Here is a 12309-nt window from a genome sequence, read left to right as displayed (position 1 = left end):
TGCAATCCTTCTGCCTAGTCCGCCATCTTGCCTGCAAGTCCCTCCTTCAATTTTTGAATGACTAATAGTCTATTTACTAAGCTTCCTTCCTCTGGTCACACTGAATTACACAATAAAAGGTAATTATTTCAGAAAGCCCTCTTGTGGTCATTAACCATTTTTGTTTACTGGGAATTAATTTTGAGATGAATTCCTTTAGGTAGGAAATTTCTTTTGTTTTGGTCAGAAAAAAAGTACTTTGGTCACACTGAATTACACAATAAAAGGTAATTATTTCAGAAAGCCCTCTAGTGGTCATTAACCATTTTTGTTTACTGGGAATTAATTTTGAGATGAATTCCTTTAGGTAGGAAATTTGTTTTGGTCAGAAAAAAAGTACTTTGGGCAACAAAGTAAAGGATACATCCAGCATTGAAACCATAAGCCGACAAGTCTCCAGGTTAAAAGCTGTTAAAGCAAGAAAATACAATCGTATTAATGCAATTTCAAAAATTCACATTATACTGGATCCATTCAAATTAAGAATATTATTATTCATATACTTTAATTTTCTATGCTACTCAATTTATGTGAAATCAAATTATATGGGGCTTCCAAGAAGATTTTTATCCATATACAGGGTTCCTTCTACAACCCAAATTTCATTTTAACAATTTTAATAGAAAGCTCTTTAAAATGCATTGCATAGTACTATTAATATTTTGGGATGTGATTATTGTTTTGAAATTGGGAAAAAAAGTACATTTTTATCTTTTAGAAAGATATATACTGAAATATTTGTAGGTGAAGTAAGATATCTGGGATTTGCTTCAAAATCAACCAGGGCAGGGTTGGAGATAAACAAGATTAACAACACATAACTGCTGAAGCCAAGTCATGGGTACATGGGAGTTCACTCTATTTCAGCTCTGGGATACGTTTGATATGTTTAAAATGTTCTATGATGTATTTTAAAAAGCATTATGTACTATCTTGCCTTTAATTCTGTAATATAGAATAATTCAATTCACCATAATGTTTTATATTCCCCAAAGTGGGTGGGATATTGCTTTGTTCCTGCTCATAACTGAGTCTAAATGGCTGGTTTTGGTAGTTCTGTGTGTTATCAGTAGTTTTCCTGCCTTTTCCCTTTAATGTGATAAACTAAGTGACAACTTCCTACTTCAAACAATCTATGACTTCTCATATACAATAAGCTTATATATAGAACCAGATAAATATATGTTAGAATTTGTGTTAAATAAGATGGTTTCGAGTAAGACCCAAGGAGCGATGAAGGGATGGCCAATGTTCAGAAGCCCACTTATTTTACTTACAGTTCATATGTGTTTGGAAGTCATTTCCCTTTGGCAGCAAAACTAGACTCTGTATACCCACTGGTTAACTGCCTACTGTTAATCTACCTAAACATGAGGAAATTAAAATGAAGGTCCTCATCTTACATGTTAATGGAAATCAATGACTGAAGAAATATAGTAGGTGTGAAGAAGCTGTAAAGGCTAGAGAGTAGAAATGACAAGGGCCACATGAACAAAGCTAATACAAATTATGCAACTTTGTTAAGAAACAGATGTTGTTGCTATGTGCCATGGAGTCAGACCCGACTCATAGCGACCCCTCCTTTTGTTTCCAAGGCAGTATCACTATGGAAGTAGATTGCCTAACCTTCCTTCCAAGGAGTGGCTGGTGGGTTTGAACGCCAGCCTTCTGGTTAGCAGTCAGGTGCCTTAGGCACTACACTACCACAGCTCCCAAGAAACAGAACATTTTTTATACTTCTGTTTCATTTTTTCCCCCTCTAATCAAAGAGTATTTAAAACACACTGAGTAAAACACACTAAGTAAAACTCACTGAACTTACTCTTACTATTGTAAGGTCTTTAAATAGCAGAAACTATAGGTTTTCTGTATTTAACAGATTTCTGTGTTTGTTGTATTCCTTCCTGTCTTACCGGATATTTTAAAAGTCTAGACTGTTACTATTTTGGTCCTTCCATCTCCAATTCATCTCTGAGATGCGAGGAGGCGGCAGCATTTTTCTTCCCTTCTGGGAAAGAGTTACTCCATTCTTCACTCTGACCTCTAAGTTGCATGGAGGTTAAGAAGTTCCTCCAGTGTAGACCTGTTGTTCTCAGCCTGCGGGCACAGCAGAATCACCTGGGAGGTTTTAAAGATCCTGACACCCAACTGCATCTCAAAACAACTAAAGTAGAATCTCTGGGCATCAGTATTTTTTTAAAGCTTCTCAGATGATTCCATTAGGCAGCCAAGCTTAAGACTACTCTTCCACTCACCAGAGTGTCCTTCCAGGATCAGCAGCATCAGTAACTCAGGCCTCACTCTGCACCAGCAAAAGCAGAGTCTGATGCCCAGGTGAAATCTATTCACATTAACGCAGTAGTTGTCAGTGTGTGTAGTCCTGGGCCCAACAGAACCAGCTCCGCTGGAACCTTGTTAGAGATGCAAATTCTCAGGTCCCACCACCAAACCAAAATCAAACTCACTGCCATGGAGTTGGATCTGACTCATAGCGACCCCTCCTTGGGTTTCCGAGGCAGTATCACTATGGAAGTAGATTGCCCAACCTTCCTTCTGAGGAGTGGCTGGTGGGTTTGAACCACTAGCCTTCTGGTTAGCAGTCATATGCCTTAGGCACTATGGCACCAGAGCTCCCAGGTCCGACCACGTACCTCCTGAATCAGTAACTCTAAGGCAAGGCCCAGCCATCTGGTTTTATCAAACCCTCCAGGTGCTACTGATTTTGGTAAAGTTTAAGAGCCAGTGCTTTAGAGGGGCTGACAACCACAGGCTTAAGTGGACAATCCAATTATGCTGGGTTTAGATTAAGGCTCCTGAGAGGCCATGAAACAGACAACTTCCCTGTTTCCCATTTTATGAATGGCATCACCATCCCTCTGTCATCCAAGCCATAAACCTCTCTCCCCCAATATTCAGTCACCTTCTAAGTAACAGGATCCATCCATTTCTAGTACCACTGTCATTTCCCTAGTTTAGTTAGCATGGCTGTCACCTGTATGACTTCAATGGCTCCTGACTGTGACTCCAGTTTTACCAAGTCACACCTATGCCCCACTGTAGCTGGGGTGGTTTGGTTTCTCCTACAGAAAACCCAGTAAAGGCTTTTTTATTGCTCTCAGGATAAAGTCCAAACACCTTATAAGGGCATAAGAGTCACAATTATTTCTCCAGTCCAGCTTGTCTCTCACTCTTCCTTCAGATTCTCTATGTTATCTTCATGGTGAATTTACCTCAGTTCTTGACTGAACCATGTTCTCTCATTCTGTGCCTTTTATACATGCAGTTATACCTGCGTGGTATAAAACTCCCTCATTCCACTCACTTCTTGGTCTGCCTCACCTTTGTTTGATGTTCACTTCTCAGTTTAGATATCAATTTTCCAAGGACATGTTTCCTGATCCCTGCCTATGTGATACCACAGCCTGGGAAACCCTATGGGGCAGTTCTATTCTGTCCTGTCAGGTTGCTATGAGTCAGAATTGATTCAGTGGTGGTGGGTTTGTTTTTTTTTAGGGGGGTTTTATGAGTAGGGCTTAGGGTACTGGGAACTTTGGAAATATAAATTCAAATGTAGACCCTGCCCTGGCTACAGTCTAAAGAGAATACTTACCTCTAATCAAGGTAGAGAGAGTGTGAGGTTATGTTTGTGTGTCAACTTAGCTGGGACTGGTGGAGTGGCTGGGCAGCTGGTGGTAGTTATTCCCGATGATGAGACTGGCAATCAACTCCATGGTGGTCTACCACAAGCAGCCGAGTAGCTGCCTTTGGGAATGTGGTCTGCTTCCTGTATTTAAGGAGAAACCTTGGGAATAGCATGCTTGGACCCTGCATGTAGCTGTGTAGTTGCTCAGCAGCCTGCTATGCTCTGCTAACCTTAGGACTTACAATGGACTTAAGTTAATGGCCTGCCATGTAGTTTGGTAACATCGGGACTGTGCCCTTTGACTTATAAACCTTGGGGCTTCTCAGCCTCAGCAGCCAGCAGCTGTCTGAGTGAAGAAACACCTCTAGCTCCAGTGGGCCAGAAGCAGGAGGCAGAGCTGGACCCCCAGGTTGAGGGGCTTTCACCCAGCCCCTAGCGCCTGGCACTTTGAACTTGGACTTAAAGTCTCCAAACTGTAATAGAATAAACTCCTGTTTGTTAAGGCCATCCCATTTGTGGTATATTTTTGTCAGAGCAGCACTAGGGAACCAGAACAGAGAGGTAAGTCATGATGGAAACATGAGAAATACTAAGGAGAGCTGCCTTCCTAGTAAGAGAATCAAGAAAGACTTAAAAAAAAAAAAAAAAAAGGAGCAATGAAGCCAAGCCATGGATGACAGGAGAGCTGTGGACACGGGACAGCCAAGCAGTGGCAAGGGCCAGCATAATCACGGAAGAAGCAGGCAAGGCCAGGGCAGGAAGAGGGTATGTGACGGCTCAGCTGACTTACACAAGTGTAAAGGGAAGTAGGCGGAAATATGGTTAGACGAGTTGGTTCACAGCACACACTGAATTCCCACTAAGCTATTTACATTTGGCTATGTGTGCACCGAGGAGTAGCTGAGGATTTTTTGAGGAGTGTGACAGGTCAGGCCTGTGTGTTAAGAAGAACAGAAGTCTGATCACCTTTTATGAGAAGGATTTGAAGGAGATGGAATGAAACCTACAGTGAACAAACAGCAACTTCACCAGACCATTCCAACGACCTAGAACACTCTCAGATCTGGTAAGTTTGGGTGAGGAAAACTTCTGCTTAATTTTGTTAACAATTTTTTTAAAATCCATAAGTGACTTTTATTACAGTTAATTCTATTTTAAGTAACTTAAAAATTCCAAATGTATTTAATTTTATCTTTACCTTCACTTTTGTTCCCCTCTTCCCTATTCCTTGTACTAGATTGCCTTAGAAATATACAATCTAAAGGATCTAGCAGAGAAGCCCCACTTCTAGTTGTTTCTCTCAACCTCACCACAGAGAAACACAGAAATTCAAGGAAATAAGAGGAGATGAATTACTCTCTTATAGACTAGAACAACTGCCTTCATCAATCTTATCTTTAGGTGTGACTAGTTCCTTTCAGACTAGTTAAAAGGCGGCCCCTACATAACTGGAGCTCTGGTAGCATAGTGGCTAAGGCACTTGACTGCTAACCAGAAGGCTGGCGGTTCAAACCCACCAGCCACTCCTCGGAAGGAAGGTTGGGCATTCCTACTTCCGTAGTGATACTGCCTCGGAAACCCAAGGAGGGGTCGTTATGAGTCGGGGCCGACTCGATGGCAAATAACAACATAACAACATAACTGGCTGGAGAAAACCTCTCCATTCTGCTCTCCACCACACACACTTGAATCTGTGCCTATAGGTTTAGAAGATGGATTTAAAAGATCAATGGCTATATAATTTTTGTACTGCAAAACTCATTCTGGCACCTTACAACCAGGATGGTTTTGTGGGTCATTACAGCCTCTACTGTATTTGGGAAAAATAATTCAGGACTCTATGACAGTAAGCAAATCAATACAATCACCTGGTCCTAATGGCTCTGGAAATGCCCTATGTTTTACTCATTCACTTTGGCTTTCTCAAATGAAACTTTGAAAAGGACTGCTCTCCAAGGATATACAGCTCACTTTGTTAGTCAGATTTTAAAACCTGCCACGCCTCTTACTGAAACGGGTGTAGAATAATACTGTGTTGTACTACTTCTGAAAACCATGCTATTAGACCGTCCTTGTTCATAAGCCCAGCTGTTCCAGGTTAAAAATTTACAATTTAAATATGTTACCCACAACAGTAAAAAAGTCCCTAATTTAGAAATGCTTCTTTTGTTTAGGACCATATAAAATGACAGAAATGCAAAAGTTTCTTCCTTTGTATTAATTCTTCCAGTTAGGAAATACTTAATAGGCTAGTGAAGTCACAGAAAACAAAGGGTGAAAACAGAAACGTCAAGAGTTCAAACAGTGAGTCAGCTAGTAAACACCTTATAAAATGATGAAAAGATTGCCACAGTGCGTGCTAAAGCGTCAATTCTAGCTTGGCATTTTAATTCACAGGTAACATGACACTGGAGTTCAATATGATGTTCTGTCTCAGCAATTGGCAAAAAAGTTGGCAGGTAATGCAGCTGAGCTAAGACATTATTCTTTTCTAGAAATGTGTCCTGGTCAAGATCTGATTTGAAGAGGAAGTATGAGGTGCCTGGGATGATGTTGAGAGGCCCCCAGCCAAGATGCAGTGCCTTGGCAGTATTTTCCTATCTGCAGCCATGGCAGGAAGGTGGTGTAACTGCTGCACCAAAGGGCAAAGATCTAGCAGGCGGGAAACAGAGGAGGAGAAAGAGATAGACAGCTGTCAGGAGTTCACAGATCAAGAAGGGTACTTCCTACTCAGCTGGAACACATTCTCTGAATACATCCTCTAAAGAGGAAGACCTAGGGGATGTCATGCCAGCATTCGTGTTGCCATTATGTGCCAGGAGCTTGGCGACCACAATGCAGAACCCGCCACTCGAAGCCCTGAATGACACCAGGCTTTGGGCAGAGCAAGCTCTTAGCTAACAGCAGTAAATGTTAGCTCCTGTCATTAATGACATCTGACCTGGCAAATTTCATTGCAGCACCTTAACTTGTCCTCTGTGAGGACCTATAAACTGTCTCACTACTTCCAGTGGTTACAGATATATGGAACCCAAATCCAAGAAATCCATTGCACTAGGAGGTGCAGTGAAATGATTTATTAAGAATTATTTTCAAATTAATATTGTAAAATAATACACAACTTAAGTTAGCTTTTGAAATTCTCAACTTTGCTGGATCAGAAACGCTCCATTTTTTTGCTGGCAATAACCACAAGAAACAACTGAAATATGAAACATGAGAGCACATTTAGAGAAACTCTGTCAACTTACGTTTGTATCCTCCGGCAATGCCTGACTGTGTCAGACATCTCTGCAACTCATCGGCATCTATCTGCCCGTCCTTTTTTGGGGGAAAAAATAGGAAGAGGAATGACAGTTGTGATTTATACTTTCTGGTTCTTTGATTACCTTCAGTATTCAATGTCATAATACTAAAGAAATCATTATCATCACTCAATGAGTTTTTTTTTTTTTAAAGAACTACATTCTAAAAGTGGGCCTTCTTTTCCTCACTCTGCTTCCAAATATAATTTAATGAGGAAAGAAAGTTATCAATTTATTAAGCCCTCTTCCAAAAATGGATACTTAGGGACACAATAAAATATCTAGTTCCCAATTCCTAAGTAAAGCAGGCATTCAACTTCAGGCTATATTGTAAATAATTAGTAAACAAAAACTGACAAAGCCTAAATGTTGTTTACTTCTGTACACTGCATTGCAAACACTTCTCCATCATTTCCTTTACCTGGTGTCAAATTACCAAGTAAGCAAGGTAAGCACAGGCTTACTTGTGCTTACTTATGAATCTATAGTGAATATTTTCACATTTTTCACCACATCAGCATGCTTTTAGGTCTGGCTGGCATCTGTTTCTCTCTTAACCCCAAAGCACCTTCCTACAGAATCAAAGCCTCTTCAAATTTTACAATCCCTGACAGGGCAGATTACTCAGTAAGCAAGGTAAGGGTGAGTTTACTTGTGCTTACTTAATAATCTATAGTGAACAGTTTCACATGGGTTTTACCACAGATTAGTAAGTAAGCACAAAGAAGCTTGGGTTTACCTTGCTTATTGGGTAATCAGCCCCTGCCTTTGCCAAATTCTTGAATTAAATTTGACAATAGTTTCAAGCAAGGTTCCTCTTTTAATTAAAAAAAAAAAAAACCAATGAGGTGAACTCAAAGTTTCTTTCATTGATACATGGTATTTTTTAATATATTTTTTTCTGTCTTGGCAACTACTCATCCTTCAGTCTCAGCTAAGAAACTGGCACAGCTAATAAGCATCTTAAAGTAAAATCATTTTCTTAAGTGCTTACAAATCTTATTCCAGTCTCTCTAGTAGTGATTTTGTGTGTGTGTGTTTGTCTTTTGCAGGGTACACAACTAACATCAGTAAATAAAAGCTTGGTTCACACAGATAGAGGATGACTTGCTCATTTTTTCTAATGATTTGGTGAATAGCTTTTTCAAACCAACAGTTATATATGGAAGGTACAAGTATGCAAAAGCATTAGACTGTGTGGATCATAACAAATTATGGATAACATTGAGAAAAACGGAAATTCCAAAACACTTGACTGTGCTCATGAGGAACCTGTACATAGACCAAGAGGCTGTCATTAGAACAGAACAAGGGGATACTGCATGGTTTTAAATCAGGAAGAGAGTGCAACAGGGTTGTATCCTCTCACCATACTTATTCAAACTGTATGCTGAGCAAATAATCTGAGAAGTTGGACTATATGAAGATGAATGTGGCATCAGAATTGGAGGAAGACTCATTAACCACCTGCAATATGAAGATGACACAATCTTGCGTGCTGAAAGTGAAGATGACATGAAGCACTTACTGATGAAGATTAAAGACTACAGTCTGCAGTATGGATGTCACCTCAACATAAAGAAAACAAAAATCATTAAAACTGGACCAGTAAGTAGCCTCATGATAAATGGCGAAAAGACTGAAGTTGTCAAAGATTTCATGCTGCTTGGTTCCAAACTCAATACCAATGGAAGCAGCACTGGGCAAATCTGCTACAAAAGGTCTCTTTAAATGCTGAAGACAAAGATGTCTCTCTGAACACTAAGGTGTGCTTAACTCAAGCCACGGTATTTTCAATTGCCTCATGTGCATGTGAAAGCTGGACAATGACTAAGGAAGACAGAAGAGTTTATGCTTTTGAGTTGTGGTGTTAGTAAAGAATACTGAGAGTACCATGGACTGCCAGAAAAACTAACAAATCTGTCCTGCAAGAAGTGCCGTCAGAATGCTCCTCGGAAGTGAGAAGGGCCACACTTCATCTCACCTGCTGTGGTCATGTCAGAGGGACCATTCCCTGGAGAAGGATATCATACTTGTTAATGTGGAGGGTCAGCGAGAAGGGGAAGACCCTCAACAAGATGAACTGACACAGTGGTTGCCATGATGGGCTCAAGAATAGCAAGGATTGTGAGGCTGGCACAGGACTGGGCAGTGTTTCATTCTGTTGCACGCAGGGCTGCTATGAGTTGGAGCAGACTCAACCGCACCTAACAACAAAAAGGTACTGAAAGCCCGCTCACTGGGTAGACAGTATCTGAACTAGATATAGGTCATTCTTCTTGGATTTCAAAATAAAACACCTAAATCTTCAAAGTGCCTGGGTATTTTAAGTCCTAAGTTAAGGAGTAGGGTCAATAATTTGAAAGGCAATGGATGTGCTGAATACAGGCCAAACCAAAACTAAACCAAACCCACTGCCATTGAGTTGCTTCTGACTCACAGTGGTTTTTAAGGCTGAAAATCTTTATAGAAACAGATTGCCTCATCATCCTCCCACAGAGGACCTGATGGGTTTGAATCACTGACTTTCTGGGTACAGCGAAATGCCTTACCCACTGCACCACGAGAGTTCCTTGAATACAAGCCAGGGCTCCTGAAAGCTAAGTAGGTAGAGTCACTTACAAGCTGCAGGCACAGGCAATCTAAGAATGCTAGGCTTGAGGTTGCTGTGTCTTGTGGTTTCAAAGATACAGATCATTAATAGATTAAGCAGATACTTAAGGGAAAGCTCTTCTAGTTTTAGACTTAATTTTCCATTCAGTTTCTCAAACTGCATTTCTTAGGCTGCTATTTTAAAAGGTGGTCTTATGTATTTATACCGTAAGAGTCTGTGGCATTCTTACATTGAAAAACCAAAATCCACTGCTGTTGAGTAGATTCTAACGTATAATGATTTTCACATTAGATCTTGTTATTTCTAGCTTTTGATCATAGCAAAAATATGTTGGATTCATAAGGACAAAAATCCTAATGTCTGGGTTATAGCAACAGCAGTATATTTTGTATACACAGTGACCTCATGAGCCAAGGGCAGTGACCTCCCTCAAGGTTAAGTCACCACCTGTTGATTCTCCAGTCATGCAACTCAGAAGGCAGAGAAATGAAAGATCTTGGGGACTGATCCTAATTCTCTCTCTAGGTCAACAGGCCACAACACCTAATAAGGACACAGAAGAGCTTATCTAGTGCCAGCATCTGCATCAAAGAGAAACTAAACTGTTCATAAGATTAACTTCCTGGTAGTGGGAAAAGAATAGTAAATTTCTTATTTAGAAGCCAGTGGGTTTTTAACTATTTCCTGAAGGGGGAATTAACAATCAAATTCAACCCAAAGAATGTATCCATTAGAATCTGGTTACGTAATTATTCATTTAATTTAGGCTATACAAGCAGGGGCTTATGTTCATCAGATCTTGAATTTCTTCTCTTGAAACCAACCTACACCCTGAAAATTCAGTTATAAACACATCTTTCTACCTTACAGATCTTCACAGTATATTGCTCTGGTGGTGTAGTGGTTAATGCATTTGGGTGCTAACCAAAAATCTGTGGTTGGAATTTACTAGCTGCTCAGCGAAAGAAAGGTGGGGCCGTCTGCTTCCATAAAGATTTACAGCCTTGGAAAGCCAGTGGGGTTGCTGTGAGTAGGAATCCACTAGATAGCAGTGGCTTTGGTTTGGGTTTATTCTATTCAAACTGACTCTCATTCAATCACAAGTATAGTTTGGGACTGAACCAATACATAAATACAATGCCACATTTTGTTCTGAATATTCAGAAGTGAATAGCTGACTCTGTCAATTTTATTCTTTCTCTCTTCTGCAAGCAAAGGGATTCATTTCCAAAAGTCAATTCATTTTTCTGCCCTTCTACAGCAAAAGGGAAAGTAGATATGGCATCCGGTACTTCCTTAATATTAGAAGGAAAAGCTAACCTGTCCAGCTACAGCAGCGAAGTAACCGTACAGCGGATCCTGAGTTTGTCCGGGAAACGCAGGGCCTCCGGGAGCCCCTCCGTACTGTGAACAGAAAACACATATGCATCATTCCGCTGATTCGTTTTATTCATTCATTGAGTGCCTTTGTGCAAAGCCCGGCATTTGTGTGCTCTTCACATCGTTACCTCCCCCACGACCAAGCACATTCTAACTGCAGCTTCCTACCCTTTTCTTCAATTTCACCCTCATAACTTAAAAACTGATGACTTTGGACCAAAATGAGTTGTCATAAAAATGACACGTGCATAAGTGAAGCAACTTTTAAAATCCCCATTAACCTGCAGGTTAGTGCGGTGAATACAACCTAGACAAGCAACTCGACAGCAGGACTCGAAATTGTATATTTTTCATAGCGTTGTATGACATTTTAAAAAGGTTTAAGAACCATGTAAGGCTGGAGCTGGTGAAATACTGTGACAAACTTATCCTAGGGAGGAAGGAGGTAAGGTACCTTGGCTGGGCTGTATTCTGAGGACCACCACTCTCTGCGAGGCAGTAAAATGAGCTAAGAACACTCTTGGAAGCAGTTCCCACGACAACGCGCATCCCAGACGCCAGGCAGGCGGCCTTCCTACGGGAGGTGGGCTTTTACTCTAGCCATTTTCCCTCACTTTTTATTATTTTTTTAAAATGTTCTCACTTTCGTTTAAAAGAAGAGTGGTGGCTCTTTAGATCATTCCATCTTGAAATGGCTGTTATTTTCAGGGGTAATACACAGGGAGAGGAAGGGCACCAACACACAATTTGCACAATTTCACGCTGCGTAATCGAAGTGCCACAAGGTGGATTTCCTGGGCCACAATGCACCCGCGCCCTCAATGTGTGGATACTCGGGAGGAGGAGAAGGGAGGAAAGACGTAGAAGGCGGCGACCCATAGGGGCCTAGGGCGAGGAAGCGAGCAGCCTGGAGCTAGAGGCGGCCGGGGAGCCGCCCAGCAGCGCCTGCGAGCCGACAACCAATATGGCCTCTCGGTGCCGCCGTAGCCGGGGGTCACTACCGGACCACAAGCTTGCCCGGGCCCTACTTACCCCGCCTGGGTAGAAGCCGCCGCCAGCGCTAGGGTGCCCAGGGTAAGCCATGGTGGCAACTGCGCCGCTGCCGCCGCCGCCCGCGCCCAGCGCTTTGCTAACTCTGCGCTCTGCCCAGCGCGCGGGCCCGCCCCCGAGCGCACCACGTGGGCCCAGGGGGACGCGCCTTTAATGCTGCTTCCCGCTCTGGGTTGGGCTGCAAGCCGCAGCTTCCCGGTCTACTGATTTCTCCATGTTTGTGGGATTTTGTACTAAGGCCTGCATAAACGGAGGTCCCGTGGTGAGCAGCGACCTGT

General features: G+C 41.7%; 1 protein-coding gene across 1 annotated transcript in view; it reads right to left on the bottom strand.

The window, feature by feature from the left end:
• The window catches only part of SRI (sorcin), a 19631-nt gene extending 7567 nt beyond the window's left edge, over positions 1–12064 (bottom strand). Inside the window, exons 1-4 of the mRNA XM_007939837.2 lie at positions 12014–12064; positions 10922–11005; positions 6934–7003; positions 404–447 (exon numbers count right to left, since the gene is read on the bottom strand). Of these exons, the coding sequence (XP_007938028.1) occupies positions 404–447; positions 6934–7003; positions 10922–11005; positions 12014–12064 (249 nt within the window). The remainder of the gene's footprint in view (positions 1–403; positions 448–6933; positions 7004–10921; positions 11006–12013) is intronic.
• Between the last annotated feature and the right edge of the window lie 245 nt (positions 12065–12309).

This window comes from Orycteropus afer, unplaced genomic scaffold (genome assembly GCF_000298275.1).
Source record: "Orycteropus afer afer isolate SDZICR_OR568_19922 unplaced genomic scaffold, OryAfe1.0 scaffold00063, whole genome shotgun sequence".
In the NCBI taxonomy this organism is placed as follows: Eukaryota; Metazoa; Chordata; class Mammalia; order Tubulidentata; family Orycteropodidae; genus Orycteropus; species Orycteropus afer.
The sequence above is the reverse complement of the archived record's forward strand: the minus strand, read 5'-3'. Positions and strand labels throughout refer to the sequence as shown.